We start from the raw sequence: 17,384 nt of genomic DNA, 5'->3' as shown, positions 1-17,384 counted from the left end.
TCACTTGTAAAAATTTTAAATGTGGAGTTTTTCCCATTTTAATAATATTACCATCTATTCCACATCAAGAGGATTAAATATGAATCTACTTGGAATATATCATTTTCTAAAAGTGAGTATTGTTTTAGTATTGGTTTTATGATGTAATAAAAGATGTAAGAGACAAAGACACACACACACACACACACAATTTGAGAGTGGCTTAAACCATAATTCAAACCCAAAGGGATTAGTAGTGAAAATAACAACTGAGTTAGATTTTATTAACAGGAAAGAAAACATTTTGAAGTAGAAGCCGATTATTTTTTTTAAACAACATTGTTCCTTAGGATATCCTGCTCAATTGTTATGTCTGATAAGATTGGAGGGGAAAAAAGCTTGTCTTACAGAGTCATCAATCTTCCTGAGAGTCATTTATTGATAAGGGACTTTAAAATATGAGTAAAATCATTAAATGAAGTGATGAGAAGAATGAAATAATACCCTTTTATACTGTATTGATTTTGAACTTTTAAGATGGTTTTCTTCTCTTCCATTTGTACTTTCTCTTTATATTTACCTGTTATTCTAACTAACATTAACTGATTATATGTTGTAATACTCACCATTGTATTTATTATGTAATTATTAGCTTGTTAATCTAGTCAATAGATTTTTTCTGTCCAAGAGATAAAATTATGTGTTATATTGTAATATGTGCTGTTCTATTTTTCCTTTAGAAAACCACTGTAGTTTCCTGTCACTGAACTAAAATGCAAAAATACTGGAGAGTTAAGAATCATTCTTCCTTTGGAATCTACAAATAACAAGAGCTCTTTTGAGCGCTGCCATAACTGCTAGTCCCTGATGGGTGTGGAGGGCTTTAAGAAACAGCACCTAGTTAATGCAGGTTTCCAAATGCGTACTGTATTCCCAGACTGACGCACCTTTCCCTGCATCTAATTGGCCATTCCAGGTGTTGGGAGTGCTTGTCTTATAGGTGGTTGAAGTATTTTCTAGTTTAATAAAATGAAGCAAGATCATTTAAGGATTTTTTTTACTTTATTTTTATTGTTGACACTATTACAGATATCCCCGTTTTCCCCCCTTTGCCCACCTACACCCCGCCCTCACCCCCCTTTTTTCAGGCCATCACCACACTGTTGTCTGTGTCGGTGGGTTGTGCATATATGTTCTTTTGGCTCACCCCTTCACCTTCATTCATCCAGTTCTCCCACCCCCCTCACTTCTGACAGCTGTCAGTCTGTCCCACGTGTCCACGCCTCTGTTTCGATTTTGTTCATCCGTTTATTTTGTTCATTAGATTCCACATATGAGTGAGGTCACATGGTGTTTGTCTTTCACCACCTGGCTTATTTCACTTAGCAGAATAGTCTCCAGGTCCAGCCACGCTGTCACAGGTTTGCAAACCTCAGTAGTCAGTGACATGCACTGAAATCTTGTGTTTGTGTGAACCGTTCTTCTTCAAATAGTACCTAGATATTCGTAACTCTTTGGAACTTGTAATTAAGAAAGTGCTGACATTTCTGATTTGAAAGCAACTCATTACCACTCTCTAGTCAATAGTGATGAAATCTCTATTTAAATCAATTTTAAGAATTTTTATCAGAAATAATAGAGAATGTGGGTTTATAGATTTGAGTGATACTAAAATTTGTCTCATTCAACCTGCTAGTTTTTTTAAAAAATGAGGAAATTGAAGCTTGAAGTTGTTCCATTTCCAAAGTAGCTAAAATAAACTGGACACAAAGTCATTTTTTTTAATACACCCCAAAATACTAAAAAAATGTTACATACTGTTTTAGTTACCTACAGCTGTGTAATAAATTACACCAAAATTTAGTGGCTTAAGCCATCAAACATTTAAAATCTCAGTTCTATGGGTCAAGAATTGGGTGCAACTTGGGAGCCTCTGGTTTAAGGCCACTCGTGAGTTTGCAGTTATGCTGTCAGCTAGGGCTGCAGCTCATTTAAAGGCTCACTTGGGACACCAAGAAGAGGTGGTATACAGATATAATGGAACACTACTCAGACCTAAGAAAAGATGCAATACTGCTATTTGTGACAACATGGGTGGATCTTGAGAATATCATGGTAACTGAAATAAGTCAGTCGGATAAAGACAAGAACCATATGATTTCACTCGTATGTGGAATATAGAACTTAAAGCAACAAGATAAACAAACAACAACTCGTAGACACAGACAACAGTATGCTGGTTTCCAGAGGGAAGGAGTCAAAGATATGATTTTAGAAGGAGATCTGATTTGGGGTGGTAAATACAATGCAATATATAGATGACCTATTATGGAATTGTATACTTGAAACATATAATTTTATTAACCAGTGTCACCCCTATAAATTTAATAATGAATAAAAATGAGGGTTCGGCGTGGTTAGGGGAATCTGCCTTCAAGCCAACTCGGTCTTTTACAGGCTTCGATCCCTTGTCACCTGTACCTCCACAGGATTGTCTCATGACAGGAAAGCTGGCATCCACCAGGGCAAGAAATGCAAGAAAAAGAGGGGAAATGTATATGGAAACTACAGACTTTTTATAACTGAATCTCGAAGTGACATCCCATCACATTTGTTTTATTCTATTTGTCAGGTCTAACTCAGACTAAGGGGAAACTTCTAGACAGAATATGAATAACAGTAGGGAGAAATCATGAGAGGCCATGTTAGGGGCTACAACATGCCTACTACATGCCAAGAGGAAATACTCCTGAAGTACTTGTCAACTAAATTAAACTATTGATTTTACACTAAAACATCTCACAGATAATGAAAATAAATGTAGACTCTTCATTAAATAGTAATATGCTATGTAGTGATTCGTGTTAACTTCATACTGTGGAAGAGTATGCCCTGGTCCTTGTGAAATATGCATGCAGTGAAGTCTTAAGGATTAAAAGGGAAAGATGGTTCAAACCTATGTACACACAGAACAAGAAAGAGAACCAGAGAGATCATTTAAAAGCAAATGTGGCAAAATGTAAAAAATGGTAGATTTGGGTAAAAAGTTGAAACAGTTTCTAAGGCTGTTATAACAAATGACCACAACATTGGTAACTTAAAAGCAACAGAAATTTATTTTCTCACAGTTCTGGAGGCCAGGAGTATAAAATCATGGTGTCAGCAGGGACCAGCTTTCTCTAAGAGGCTGTGAAAGAGAATCCGTTCTTTCCCTCTTCTCACTTCCGTGGCTCTCGGCATTCTTTGACTGTGGCTGCAAAATGCTGATCTCTGTCTCCGTCTTCTCTTTGCCTCCTCCTCACCTCTGTGGACCTCTCTGTCTCTGTCAAACCTCCCTTTGACTTTCTTTTTAAAAAAACACTGGTCATTGAATTTAGGGAGCATTGTAAAACCAGCATGATCTGCCCATCTCAAGCTCCTTAACTTAGTAACCTCTGTGGAACCTTGTTTTACAAATAACATTACTGGGTTCCAGGGATTATACGTGGCCATATATTGTGTCTATCATTCAACTGACTACAGGGGTATAAAGGAATTCTTCTCACAATTCATGCAACTTTTCCATAAGTTTAAAATTATTTAGGAGCAAAATATTAAAGAACAAAAACAGCTTACATTGTCAAATGCTATAATCAAAGATCTTAGCATCTGACAAGCCAACTTTCTTTTAAAGATAAAACTTTAAAAAATATGTACAATAGACAAAATTGGAATAAGGTGTTTTGTGAATTTGTGCTTCATCATCATTCACTGTTTGAAGTCAGCGGAGATTATGTGATGTCAAAACTCTCTTCCATGTTGTCTGGTCTCTTAAACTTTTGCTTTAATCTTCTTAGAACATTTAGGATATCAAAGGTCACTTTTATTTTAAAAGGAAGAACCATGTTCTCAATTTTACTCTTTGTCAGAAGACTAAATGAGACTTTCTGTGATGTTAATTGCCACAAGATGACAACTTTTTCCAAGGTAGAAGGGTCTTAAGGCCCCCAAAATATTTTTTATGTTTGTTTGTTCTTTGAATAGTTTGTTTTCTTTTTAAAAAAGCATATTGAGACTAAGAATCCCTTTAAAGTTTTTAAGCAGTCATTCTACCCTAAATTTGTTTGTTATCTATGTATTGAATTAAAGTGAATTTACACAGTACCTCCACTACGTAAAATGATAAATGAATAAATTCAATCAAGTAAGTCTATATCAAATAATAGTCTATTCACATATATCTGAGACCGTGAGAACCAAGATAAGCATTCCATTGAAGCAACTGCAGAAAAAACATGAAATGTGCAGGCACACTACACAGAACAATTTTAATCTTATATGGGTAAAAGTTGAGTAGTGATAGAATAAGGGTGGAAAATGCTTTGCTAACTATAATAATTAGCTACTTACCGATTGGGACTAGCCCCTCTAGAAAGGCTCCTGGAAGCTTGTAGATTGTGTTTTTTATTTTCAGTGTTCTATCCCCAGTGTCTAGCACATCGTTTTTGTTAAGTAAATATTGGCTACATAAGTGCATGTATCATGACTGATTTAAGTAATCCAGACAACAAGCAAACATATTCAAGCTTGAATGTATTGAAGTTTAAATAATCACGGGGATGCTGGAACTTCTAATTACATGTGTGCGAGAGTGTGCATACATATATACACGTGTGCCTTTTTCTTGGACAACCTTTAAGAATTGTGGAGTCTCAGACTAAAGCTGAATGTAACCTCAGGTGGTCATCTGGTTCTATGCCTTTCTTCAAGAGACAAGCAATTATTATCCACATGATCTATTAAGCCACATTTTCTTTAGCATCTGACAGCTAAGGTGATGCTGATCAGAAAATATTGCTCTTCATTCTTAAACAATTTCACATGCACATAGATGTTTAACAAGCGCCTTTTCAGAGATATTATGAGAAAACACTGGGAGCCTTGGTCTGGAGGAGTAATTTATGACAGCGAGGTAAATGGTGTCCGAGATCACCTTGATCATGTTAGCCATGCACTGCTGTCTTTCTTTAACCCTGCTGACAAGTGGGATAAAAAGAAAAAGAAAAGAAAGACACAATGAATCCTTCTTTTGCCGCACACTCCATTTCCATTTCGTCCTCTGGTGCCTGCTGCCTCCGATCATCTGTCATTGAGGTAACTCAGGAGGGAGGGAGGGGAAACTACAGAGGAGTGAGGGAGTGAGTGCGAGAGTTCAGTTAATAGAAGGCTTGAGTCCATTGCTCCCCTCTCCGGCTTTGCTTCCCTGTAACTAGTTTCTCCACGAGAAGTGTGGAAAGGGGAGGCAGATGAATTCAACGCATGCTGACATTAGTTAGAGACACAGAAGTGTGGCGACTTCCATAGAGAGAGGTAATTGGAAAACGTGTTGAGTGGTTAGGTGTTGTAATGAAAAATAAAGGAATGATTGAGGAGAACAATGGAATCGAATTATAAGCATAAAGGAAATTGTGCTGAAGTTTTTAGCCACTTGCAGAATTGAGAGATATTATCAGGACTGTGCAAATACATTGCTCTGATTAATTTTCCTGGGGTCAAATGAGAAAATATTTGTAAAATTGAGACTTCTGCCATAAGCAAAATTTTCTCTGTGATATAAAAAACTAAAATAAGGCATAACTTGCATCTATCTCAAATGAAACATAATAAAGAACTGAATAAAAAGATTTTACTGTCAGAGTAAAAATATTCTATATTGGGGCATTACCCAAGTTGCTTAAAATGATGGAGATTATTCCATAAACAAAGTAAAGACTAATCTATCTTAGATGTTTTTATATTGTTTTTTTAAATATTGTTATGGAAGCTGTATCATTTTACCCTTTTATAGAGCCCCTTTTCGTGAATAAAAAGATAGTTTTCCAATATTAACGTAAAGAGTGTTCAAGTTCAAAACATTAGACCTTTAGTTTTGATGACATTGAACTATTCAGTTATAATGTATAAAGATTATATTTGATTCCAGCTTTCTTTTTAGTTGTGGAATGAAAGATTTTATTTGTATATTGTTTTGTAGATTTCTTAACAATGTATTTGAACAAATCATTAACATAAAGGAAGGGTTAATTGAGAAAGAAACATACTAATATACAAAGTATTTCTGTTATATGAAGCTCTAGAAAGATTCTATTGTCAATCCAAAGAGAACAAGCTAAAATGAGATAATTGGGAAGGTGCCCATAAAGTCAGCCTGAATATATTATCACAACTATATATGAGATAATATTTGTTTTAGAAAGATTCTATGGCACTGTAAACTCAGTCTCATTAGAGACTGCATTTAAAAGGCTTATAAAGTTACTCATTAATGTTATCTTGTTGTATCTCCACAGCTTTTTCATTAAAGAAAATTCAGCAGAAAGCATTTTCTCCTGATAGCAGGAACCAATTTGCAATAAATGTTCTGGAAACCACTAGGGAAGCCATTACTGAGGTCTAATAAAAACAGACAAGCGTAACTTGTTCTATATTTTTGTTTCAATCACATACAGATGAGACCCCGCTTTCCACACCAACCGCAAGAGACAGCCTTGACAAACTTTCCCTCACTGGGCATGGACAACCGCTACCTCCGGGTTTTCCGTCTCCTTTTCTGTTTCCTGATGGCCTGTCTTCCATAGAGACCCTTCTGACTAACATACAGGTAGGCCTCTTTGCAGTCTGGAAGAAAGAAACCCAAAACCCAGTTGAAGATTTGTACCAAATTCATACTTTTCCAGTTTAATCCATTTATGAATTTGACTAAACCACCATATGGAATATTTTCTAGCAATTTAAGATTTTAAAGTTGGCACACTAATCAAATTGGTTTAGAAATACACAAATATATATATTAAGCCTTAATAAAAACTTAGATGAAAATGACCTGGGCCTTTAAAAAATCATTTTGCCTAAATGTTCTCCTTGCGGCTGACTAATGGGAAGAATTTAAATGTTTAAATTTGTTGGATTTACTAAATGACGGCATACTCATTCTAATAAATATTTAGTTATTTTTACACTGTTGGCCTTCCAGTGAGGAAATGATATGTTTAGTCATTTAAGTGTCTAGTATATAAGATTCCAAAAAAGTCTCTTTCATAAATAAGTTTGTTTCAGTTAATAGGATTTCTTCAAAGAACAGACTTCAAAAAGCCATACAAAACTTGCCACGGATTTCCTATGTAGTCCTCAGGATGTATATTTTACATACAGTACATTATGAATCAAAAATACTTGCAGTTAACAATGACATGGAGCACGGAGCCAAAATAATATGAGTGTGTGGGATAAAAGAAAGCATAATTTTCTGCCCACACATGAAGTGATCATGTGGGACCCAGATGGGGACTTTGCCCTCGACTTCCCCATATCTGGAATAGCTAGTCGTAGGCATGTGCTTGCTGACCCTATGCTGGTAATATATGTTTTTAAATTTTTACTCTAGCACTTCATCCTTAGTGATATTTTTCTGTACACATTTCCTAGCATATTAAACTTTCTCCCAGTAGAAATGTAATTAATTTTATTTACCTCTCCAAGGACATAACAGAAGGCCTTTAATGTAACATATCTTCTCATCTATTAATATGGCATTTTTAATACTAATGTAATTAGAGTCTCCAGAACTGTATTCAACTTAAAGGTTTTATATCTCAGTAATTGAAATAAATCATCAATCTAGCCTAAATTTAATCAAGGCCAAATAGTTGATTACATTTTAAAGTAAACAGAAGTCTTTTTTCTAAATTTGACCCATAATACTGTTTACTATGCAGTAGAGTTTTACAGTTTTTCCCTTTTGTTAAATGCTTTCACAAAATATCCCTCAACACTTTTGAATTTGCACTGTGAAAAGTCAGGGGGCGATTCATTTTCTAATGTCTACAACTCTATATGAAGCAAAGAGAAAGCAACACATCTACTTAAAATTCTCATCCAGTTTATGTGTCTTCACTAACTCAAACCTCTGTAGCCAGGAAAGTGGTCATTTCAGTTTAACTTCAGCGGAGGAATCCTGTCCGGGATCTTCAGTGTGGAACCAGCCCGCCCACCTGGAAGTTCGGTTTACACAGGGACTCTTCTGCTGTGTGAGCTCCCTGTCTCCAAAACAAACACGGTCTGTTCAGAAGTGTCCACCCGCCCCGGGCCCCTGTCTCCCAGACTAGCCAGGTTATCCTCATCGTCTCAAACTGTAACTATTCCCTTAAAAAAGGGGGGAAAAAGTGAAAGAAAAGTCTTGCAGTGTATACATTAAGACATTATTTATTTTACTGAAGCTATCGGTAGTTGAATATGCTCTCCTCTCTAACCTCCAGACAGCCTTGAGGACATATTTTAGCAAAAGTTGGTGATAGGACAATAGTCAAGGCAAACTAAATTATTTCTAGTTCGAAATGATAGGGATCTGGTACTGATAATGTTAGGATACCTACAATAAGAATACATCATTAAAAATAAGTTATAGCTGTACAATATAGTCTTACATGTATATAACATGACTACAGATTAGATATTATACATTTATATGTATGTATTATATATATGTATATGGGCATGCACATATATATACTTAAGGTAAAATAATAATTAAAAATCTTACAGAGTTTCATGCACAGTTATATATATATATACACACATACACACAAATACATATGTATATGTACATGTACACATATATACACATACATACTGGACCCATGGTTAGTAATGGTTTTACAGAAGCTCATAGATGCTAGCTCTTTTACTATTGCCACATTTACTGAGTTATAGTAATATCTTTGGCATGGTATAGCATGTTTAAACAGTCGTGACCCCAGCTTATTGGGCATACAGTAGAAATGTGTTTGCTGTCCAAATTCTAATTTTGGTAATTACGTTCTGCCTACCTCAATTTCCTCTGCAATTTCAATTATATGCTGTGGTCTCTCTGCTTTCTATTTCCCTATGGTAACATTTGTGGTGTGGTGAGTTGAAAGCTCCATATTTTCTCTGGAGGTGTTTTATCAGGATAGTAATGAAAAATTGAGTTGAAAATGTTTAATTTTTCAAATTATACAATTTCATGTATGAAATCCTTATGCACATTTGGTATTTTAATTAAACACAAAGCATATGGTGATATTTAAACTAAATGTACATAAAGTTTATTTTTCTTAGAACCTTCAAAATAATACATTTAAGAAGTAATTTTACTAATATTCAAGAATTTAATTTCACAATATCTTATCATACTTCTTAAATTTAAAATTTGTAATGGTTACTACAGATATTCCTTCCATGACAAATTATAAAAATTGAATTTTCACAAATCTTTTTGTGCTTTAAAAAAGGACCTGTAGAATAATACTATATACTAGTATAAGAGTATTTTAAAATGTAGTACATATAATATGGAAAAGCACTATATATATATCACTAGATTTTTTTAGCTCCTTCTTGAAACTTGAGTATTTTATAAATTAAAAGTAATAATGGATAAACATATCTACAGCAAAGGATAGTAATTTCATTTTAGTGAGAGATAGGATGCATTCTCAGTTTTGCTTTTAAGGTTTTGAACATTTTTATCTTACATGAAATTTCATGTTATGTTTTTAAATGTTGGACCTTTTTGGTAGCTTTGTTGTTCAAACATGTCCATGGAGAACTCTCTGGGCAGTTTCAAGTGAAGACTCTGGAAATCGAATGTCAGTTTACTAGATGTGCCTCTTCAAACACTGACTACCGTTTGGACACACTCAAAGCAGAATTTTACCCCGTATTCTTAATCTGCACTTCCATGCAATAAATCATACCCAGGATCTATATGCACATAGATTTGAGAACATATAATATGCATTGTTTATCTTAGTGCATGAATTATTTTAAATAACTTATAAATATTATAATAAGAATTCGTAAGTAAGTAAAAAGTAGAAGCTAAAATAAGAGTAGAGAACATAAAACTTAGCTAGGGAGGGGGCTGGCGTTGAAGACATGTACCTCTGTAAGGGGTATATATTAGGAGTTTGGTTCACTTAGTCTTTCTGTATGGGAGAACTAAACAAAAAAATAAAGACCAAAAAAGAATGTTAAAACAACAAAGTAGAGCACCGGCTTCAAAATATGGGTAAGCTGAGATCAGATATGTTGTTCTTACATTTTACTATGAGGAAAAGAATAGCATTCATCTCTTAAAAATCTGGAGTACCTACCATATTTACTATTTTACACCATAAATACTCTACTACAACACTACTTCACTTCTGACATTTCTGGTCATCAAATGTCTGGTGGTTTTCCCCACAGCAAGCGATTCTGCAACACCGGCTGGTGCCCTAGGATTTGACTCAGTTCTGACACTATCTACCTGGAGACCCAGTCGCCCAAAGCTGCCCCTGCCCCCACTTCACATGCCAGGTGCAAGTCCAGGCTGTAACTTGGGCTTCTGACCAACTGTCTATCGATCGGAGGTTCCCATGACCTCTCCTCAGGTTCAGTTAACCCGTTAGAGCAACTCACAGAACTCAGGAGACATTTTACTTGCTGGATTCCCAGTTTATTGTAAAAGGATATAATTCAGGAACAGCCAGATGTAAGTGATGCCTAGGGCATGGCATTGAGGGCCATCATGGCCTTCTCCAGAGCTTTCTTGCCCTCCTTGGGCATACAGCAGCCACCTAGCACCTTCCGTTACTGACTGACCCAGAACTTGTCCCTTTGGAGTTTTCTGGAGGTGTCACTTCCTAGGCAGGACTGATTAAATCATTCACCGCACTCGTGATCAGTTTAACTTCTCTCCCCTCTGGCCTCCCTGGAAGTCTGAAGGGCGGGACTGAGAGTTCCCACTGTCTAATCACAGCGTGGGTTGTCCTCACCATCAGCCTCTGTCCTTAGGGGCTTTCTTAAAGAGACCTTAATAACATCGACTCAGATGTAGTTGAAAGGGGCTTATTATGAACAACAAAAGACACTCATTTTACCTTTGTTGCTCTTATCACTTAAGGAATTCCACCAGTGGTAGGATTTAAGTGCCAGGAAAGAGCATAGATACATATATACATCTCAGTGTAAATCACAATGTCAGAGCCAGTCTCTATGCTAATCATATATAATGTTACATGACTCTTCTTTCTAACCCTACACAGTGGATTTTGTTGTTATGGGCATTCTGCACATGATAATCACTTGATCAAAGTTACACGACGTTGGTGATGTCTGAATTTAAACAAAGGCAGGCTGATCTCAGACTCGTGCTGCCATATTGCCATACCAGTCCTATGAATCACAGGATGGGTTTACACGTGGAAGAGCTTTTGATGAAGGCTCCCCCATGGATCCACTTTGGAGAATAGTAACCATAACATGAAACCATGTGTAGCTGTATCTTTTGTTACAAGAACTGTGAAAAATGAATCAGTCAATATTTTCTTATCATAATTTTTTTTCTGTCTACAAAATTTCCTGATTTTAAAGAGACACCTTTTTTTTCCCATCCTGGAAAGAAACACAAAAAGAAGAAAAAAAAATAAGGTTCAATAAACTGGGCAGTTCAGATCTAGGTTTAGTGAATTCACTAGTTTGTTATCTTGGACAAGTCACCTGACCTTTTTGAACCTTGGTTTTTCTCATCTTCAAAAGGTTTTAGTTAAGATGGGTGATTACTAAAATCCCTTTCAACTAGAGCTGTCACTCTCATTACAAGTCACACTTTATTGAGGACAGATTTTGCCACATGAGTTTCAGTGACACTCAAGGAATCTAACTTACCATCTAATTCTGAAATAAACTCCTCTAAAATACAAACCTGGACCACATGAACTTTTCCTGTCTGATCTAACCAACATATTAAGAAATGTTTCTTTCATATCAGTATTACTTAGGGTCTTCTTATAAAAGCAGAGATTTGTACTTTCTAGGTTATGTTAGAAATAGTTGAAACATTGTTAGATCAATTACAGTGACCTTTTTTAAAGGAAATATACAGAGATATATTCTCTGAAAAAATTATGAAAATAATTTAATTTACAAGGTAGATCATTTTAGAAAACAAACATATTTGTGTGTTATGACAACTATTATGCCTCACTTATGGGAAGGAAATTTGAAGCCAGTTAACAATTGTCTGTTATAATTGCTGTGCCATGGAACAAACTTAAAATGCATTTCTTTAGAATTGTCTTTGCCCCATGGACATGGACAGAGGTGTGAGGACTGACCATGGAAGTGGGGACAGATCGGGGGGAGGAGGGCAAAGGGGGAAAATGGAACATCTGTAATAGCATAACAATTACAAAAAAAGAAAGAATTGTCAGTGTCCAACTTCAAGATCGTGAGAACTGACCTCCCCTTGGGGAAAAGTTTATACTTCAAACCTTGTGCCCTTTACTATAACTCACACTGTCATCCCAGAATGTTGCTCTATACTTCGTGTCCACGCGAGACCCAGTGTTCAGCGTGACCATTGGCACGTGATCTCCCCGGAAAACTGACAGAAGTTGTGCAAACCTCAAACGACCGTTACCACTGACTCCAGTTACAATGGAGTCCTGACCATTTGTCGCTGTTCCGAGCACCACTCGCTGTAGCTTTTCCCGGCCCCTGCTGCACTGACATTGCATTGGTTTGCTGCGTTTTTTGCAGCGGACTGTCGCGGGCAGGAACGTATTTTTGCATATGCATCAGTTGGCTTTGGTGCGGACGTTTGTTCACCCTGGACTCCTACTGATATGTACTGATTTAAAGTCTAAAAAGGAAACTTAATTTTATACAGCTTGTAAGTAGTCTCCAGAGGGTATTGGATCCTAAAAGCTAATATTTTTCAGAGGTAATCAGCAGGATAGGCTATGTATTACCATTAGCTACATTAGCAGCAACTGTAACAAAAGGAAACAGTAAACATAAATGTTCTTAGCAGCTTCATACTTTATAAGAAATATTAATATAAAATAACACAAATTAGGGTTACAGTTTAATGTTATTCAACATGTTTATTCATAATGATTGTTTCATATTTAAAGAACACCAAAATACTGTGTTTTGTCATCCAAGGACAATAATAGTTTAATAGTAATTTATTTTAAACAGCTACTGATAATACAACCAATCAACACATTAGGTGGTGCCAACGTTGGCATCTTGCTAAATAATCTCTAGACATCGCACAGAGAGTACATTTTTCAAAGATAAGTCAACAAGAGCAATCAGAGCAGAAAATTAGAATTTGGTATCTTAGAATTAAAATACAGCTAAACTAAAGTTTTAATTGGGGTGATCTAAAAGGGCACTTGATGTAATGATCTCTTTCATTTGTTACTAATTGTTTGTTCCTGATCAAGAAAAAACAGATACAGGAATGCTGCTGAATTGAGTGAGGATGGCAGTTTCCTTAGCAGCTATGTTTTATTGTTAAACAGAAAGGAGTAGGGAGGGGCAAACTGTCCTGTAGAAATCCTTCATCTTGTTTCATGTGACAATAATTAATCCAGGGAATTCAGGGTCAGGTATAACAAACATGAAATCATTTATATGTGCTTGAAAAGAGACTAGAAATGGCTTCTGACAGAGCTACTCCATTGGTGGGCTGAACTCAGGGAACATCGCTTTTCTGCTAACAAGTCAAGATGGACTTGCAGTTTCTGATTCAAGCTGCTTATGTTGTCTCCTACAAAGGGGTCACACCATAGAGTAGATTGAAAAATGGTACCAACTTCCATTGCATATATAATTTCTACTGCAAATGTCAGTCTCTGATGTTCATGGACCATGGCAAAATATCTTCTACGTCCAGATAGCTTTTTGTGTTCCTGAGTTGCTAAAAATAGAAATGCTAGCTTTTTTTTTTTTTACTAAGAATTGTACTGATAACTTTCTAAGGCATCTTAGGAGAGAACACATGCAAAATGCTTTGTATATTCTTTACATATTCTCATAATCTCATTTTAAAAATCTCAGAATATTATTAATTTTTTAACAATAGCATACAGTAAATCACATATAAATATAAGATTTTAATTAGTTGAATAAATAAGCCCTGCTTTTACTCTATGCTCGTGAATTACTATACTGTCAAATGGTCTCTGACTCATTATTTTTTGTCAGCCATTTTGAACGATTTCTTTAAAAATCATGCAGTGTTAAGCCTCTAAGTTTTAGACCCCTTACATATATTATATATCTCAAGAAAAATATACCAGTATTGTAACTTTTGTTCATCAAATGTTTAAAATCTACTGTTTATAGGCACTCCATGGGCCCTAGGGCCATAGTACCAAGTGAGAGAAAATGTCCCTGCCTCAGAGAGCTTACAATTTAGTACAGGAGACACACCACGAAGCAGCAAACACATGTAGATCAGTTTACATAATAATTGCTATCAAGAATTTTAAGAAGATAACAACCAGGTTTCTTTGGAGGGCTATTTCAGATAGGGTGGTAAGAGAAGGCCTTTCTTGGATGGCATCTGAGCAAAAATGAAATTAAATGATGGCATGAGCCATACAAAAATTGGGAGTGAAAGCATTCAGGAAGTGAAGAGAAAGAGCAAAGTCCCTGGTGGCTTGAGAAATATAAAGAAGCCCACTGAACCAAGGAAAATTTCAGCAGGGAATGGTGGTGAACGAGCTCCAGGAGGCAGGCAGGTACAGTCAGCAACACCTGGGGTTGCATAAACTATGTCAGATAATTGCTTGTGGAAGGGGTTCAGTCTAATTTTGAACTCAGTTCTTATTTCTTTGACGTGCTTATCTGCTGCCCTCATTTAGCTTTTAATTCAGATGCTCTAATTAGAAACAACTGAAACTAAATGCCGAAAATATTTGTCTTCCCAAAATATTTTCATCATTTAGAAACTTCGTGGTTTAATTATAGTACTTGTCCTGGGGGTGAGTACAAAGTGAATGCACAAGAATGAAAAAATTTGGTAAGTGGGCTCTTCTCTTTTAAAATGCTTTAAAGTAATGAATGAAATGTGCTTTGTACCAAAATGTTACAATTCTGAATACCTTCTTTGTACAGGGACTCTTGAAAGTTGCCATAGATAATGCCAGAGCTCAAGAAAAGCAGGTCCAACTGGAAAAAACCGAGCTGAAGATGGATTTTTTAAGGGAGCGGGAACTGAGGGAAACCCTTGAGAAGCAGTTGGCGATGGAACAAAAAAATAGAGGTATTCTCAAACTTCCAACTAAGGTTAACACTTTGTGTAAAATATGTAAAACAACAGGACTGTGCTTGGTGACTTACTATGAGACTATGCTTTTTGTTTTTACTTGTAGCTAAAGTTCAAAGCAGGATTTGAATCCCAGACTCACTGTATTTCTTAATCTCCAGTGTACACAGTTTCTTTTCTGTTCTAACCTGAAGATATTAAAATGTATCCATTATATCATTAATCACATAATTTTTATTATTTATGAGTTTTAAAAATCATAATTTTAAGATAGACAGCCATGAAGAAAACTTTTATATTTATTCACAATTGCCCTTTGAAAAACTTGAGTTAAAGTTATAAAGCTAAAATAAAATATAAAATACTGATTATTCAAGTGAAACAATTTGGTAAGATATTTATCAAATGAAACTGAAAAGTGATGAATATCTAAACAAATGACCAAAGGTGAGTGTTTCATGGAAAATCCTTCTGAAAGACTCATTTTCATCTAATAAGGTCAAATACACTTTAGCAGGGAAACCAATATCAATTTTTAATGGGTAAAAATAATGATAGTATCAATCAATCAATCTATTAATTACTTTTTTAAACACACTCTACATTGTGCGTATATGTAGTTTTAAAGGTCGTATTTATTTATGTGTTTATTTTCTGTATGAGACTAGGAGTATTTTGTTTACAACCAAGTTCCCTTTGCCTCAACTATAAATTTCTCCTAAGTATCCTAGGAGGAATGGTTCTTTTCTCTCTTTTAATAAGTATCCTTAATAAATACTGCACATACTCTCCTTTTATATGTTTAGCACGGACATTTAAAAATCATTGTTTCTGTTTTGCTTTTAAAACTGGCAGGACTTGTAGGTTTTGACATTAGTCACTGTGAAGCAACAACTAGTAGGTTTCTGGGATGAGGTTGATTTGGGAAATTGTCACCCCGATAGTACAGTTCTACGGTAGAGTTGTGTGGCACAGCTCTAGTTACTGTGACTTCGAATAGATTTAGGTGCTACTATAGTCGAAACAAGATGAACATTGATAATGGGGCGTGTTCCTAGTGCATAATACAATCTGGTCAGAGTTCATTATCTGGGACCATGTGCCTAAGGCAGCTGTGTCTTGACTTTTTTGCACCTGGAAAAGTCTTTTTTTTTTTTTTTTACAAGACTTAAAAGTAGGCCCTTGAACTCCTACAGTAAGTGTTTGGTTATTTGAAGGACCTTCAGAGTTTTACTGGTTTAAGCCTATTGGAGGATTTACACTCTGTTTTATCTCTTTAACCACTAGAGGGCAAAATGTTTCACAGATCCCACCATGAACCTCCCACTTAATTATGAACAATAAGTTAAAGGTAGTAAGTGTCAAAAATTATCTATTATGAATGTGTCTGTTGAAGCAATGCACTGTCCTGAAGAGAGAACACAGCAGTCCCATTTGGTTCAATCACATGGGAAGAAAACGGTGAGCAATCAGGGAGGAGGGGGTGGGTACTGAGCTTCTAGTGCCCTGGGGGTGTACAATCCAAAGTAAGTCAAGAATCAGTGTAAGTGCACAGCAGTAACATGAAACTGCGCTTGAAGAAAGAATTACTGTTTCTTTCCAAAGAGAGTGATAAACAATCATTTTTAGAAAGGGAAATAGGAGGCAAGTGATTTTGTTAAGAGGAGCATATGATTTTCACACTATTAAAGGCCTAGTTAATTGAAACCAGTTTTGTTTCTCCTATAAGACTGCAGCCAATGTACAGTTTCTGTTAATATATGGTACCTGCAACAATAAACTCAATAAGACAATGGTCTGCCATCTTAACAATATTAATAATTGTACTATAAATGGGATTTGTGAGCATTTGAAATTGAAACTAAATTTCGTCATGAACCACATTACCTTATTTTATGTATGGACTAAATACTGAATTAAAAAATGCTTTTCTTCTTTAACCTGTAGTAGGAAATCAAACGGTACACTTGTAATGATTGCTCCGTCTTACTAACTCTACCAGAAAGATTTTCTCATACTGGTCCTGTCACATTTAATCCCACAATGTTTATCAGCCATCAGAAAAATTATTTCAAAGGAAACAATGAGCATGCTTCCCATATGCAGGTTGCTTACTTTAAATATCTGTTGTAAAAGTTAAAACATTTATCATTCTGAAAATACAGTCACCATACTTTTCATGAAGAACACTTATTATTTATTGATTACATATTATAGACAAATATATAAATTGTTCAGTAGGAAAAAAAGTTACCATAATCAACTTTTGTGTCATAATCCC

The 17,384-nt window shown here is 35.5% G+C and overlaps 1 protein-coding gene across 1 annotated transcript in view; it reads left to right on the top strand.

Annotated features, from left to right (window-relative positions):
• The window catches only part of DACH1 (dachshund family transcription factor 1), a 393,810-nt gene that overhangs the window by 345,480 nt on the left and 30,946 nt on the right, over positions 1-17,384 (top strand). Inside the window, exons 7-8 of the mRNA XM_045201919.2 lie at positions 6,468-6,619; positions 14,953-15,100. Coding sequence (XP_045057854.2) covers positions 6,468-6,619; positions 14,953-15,100 — 300 coding nt within the window. The remainder of the gene's footprint in view (positions 1-6,467; positions 6,620-14,952; positions 15,101-17,384) is intronic.

The sequence above is a fragment of the Desmodus rotundus genome, chromosome 13 (assembly GCF_022682495.2).
Source record: "Desmodus rotundus isolate HL8 chromosome 13, HLdesRot8A.1, whole genome shotgun sequence".
NCBI classification, from domain to species: domain Eukaryota; kingdom Metazoa; phylum Chordata; class Mammalia; order Chiroptera; family Phyllostomidae; genus Desmodus; species Desmodus rotundus.
Note: the sequence above shows the minus strand (reverse complement) of the source record. Positions and strands in the feature narration are given on the sequence as shown.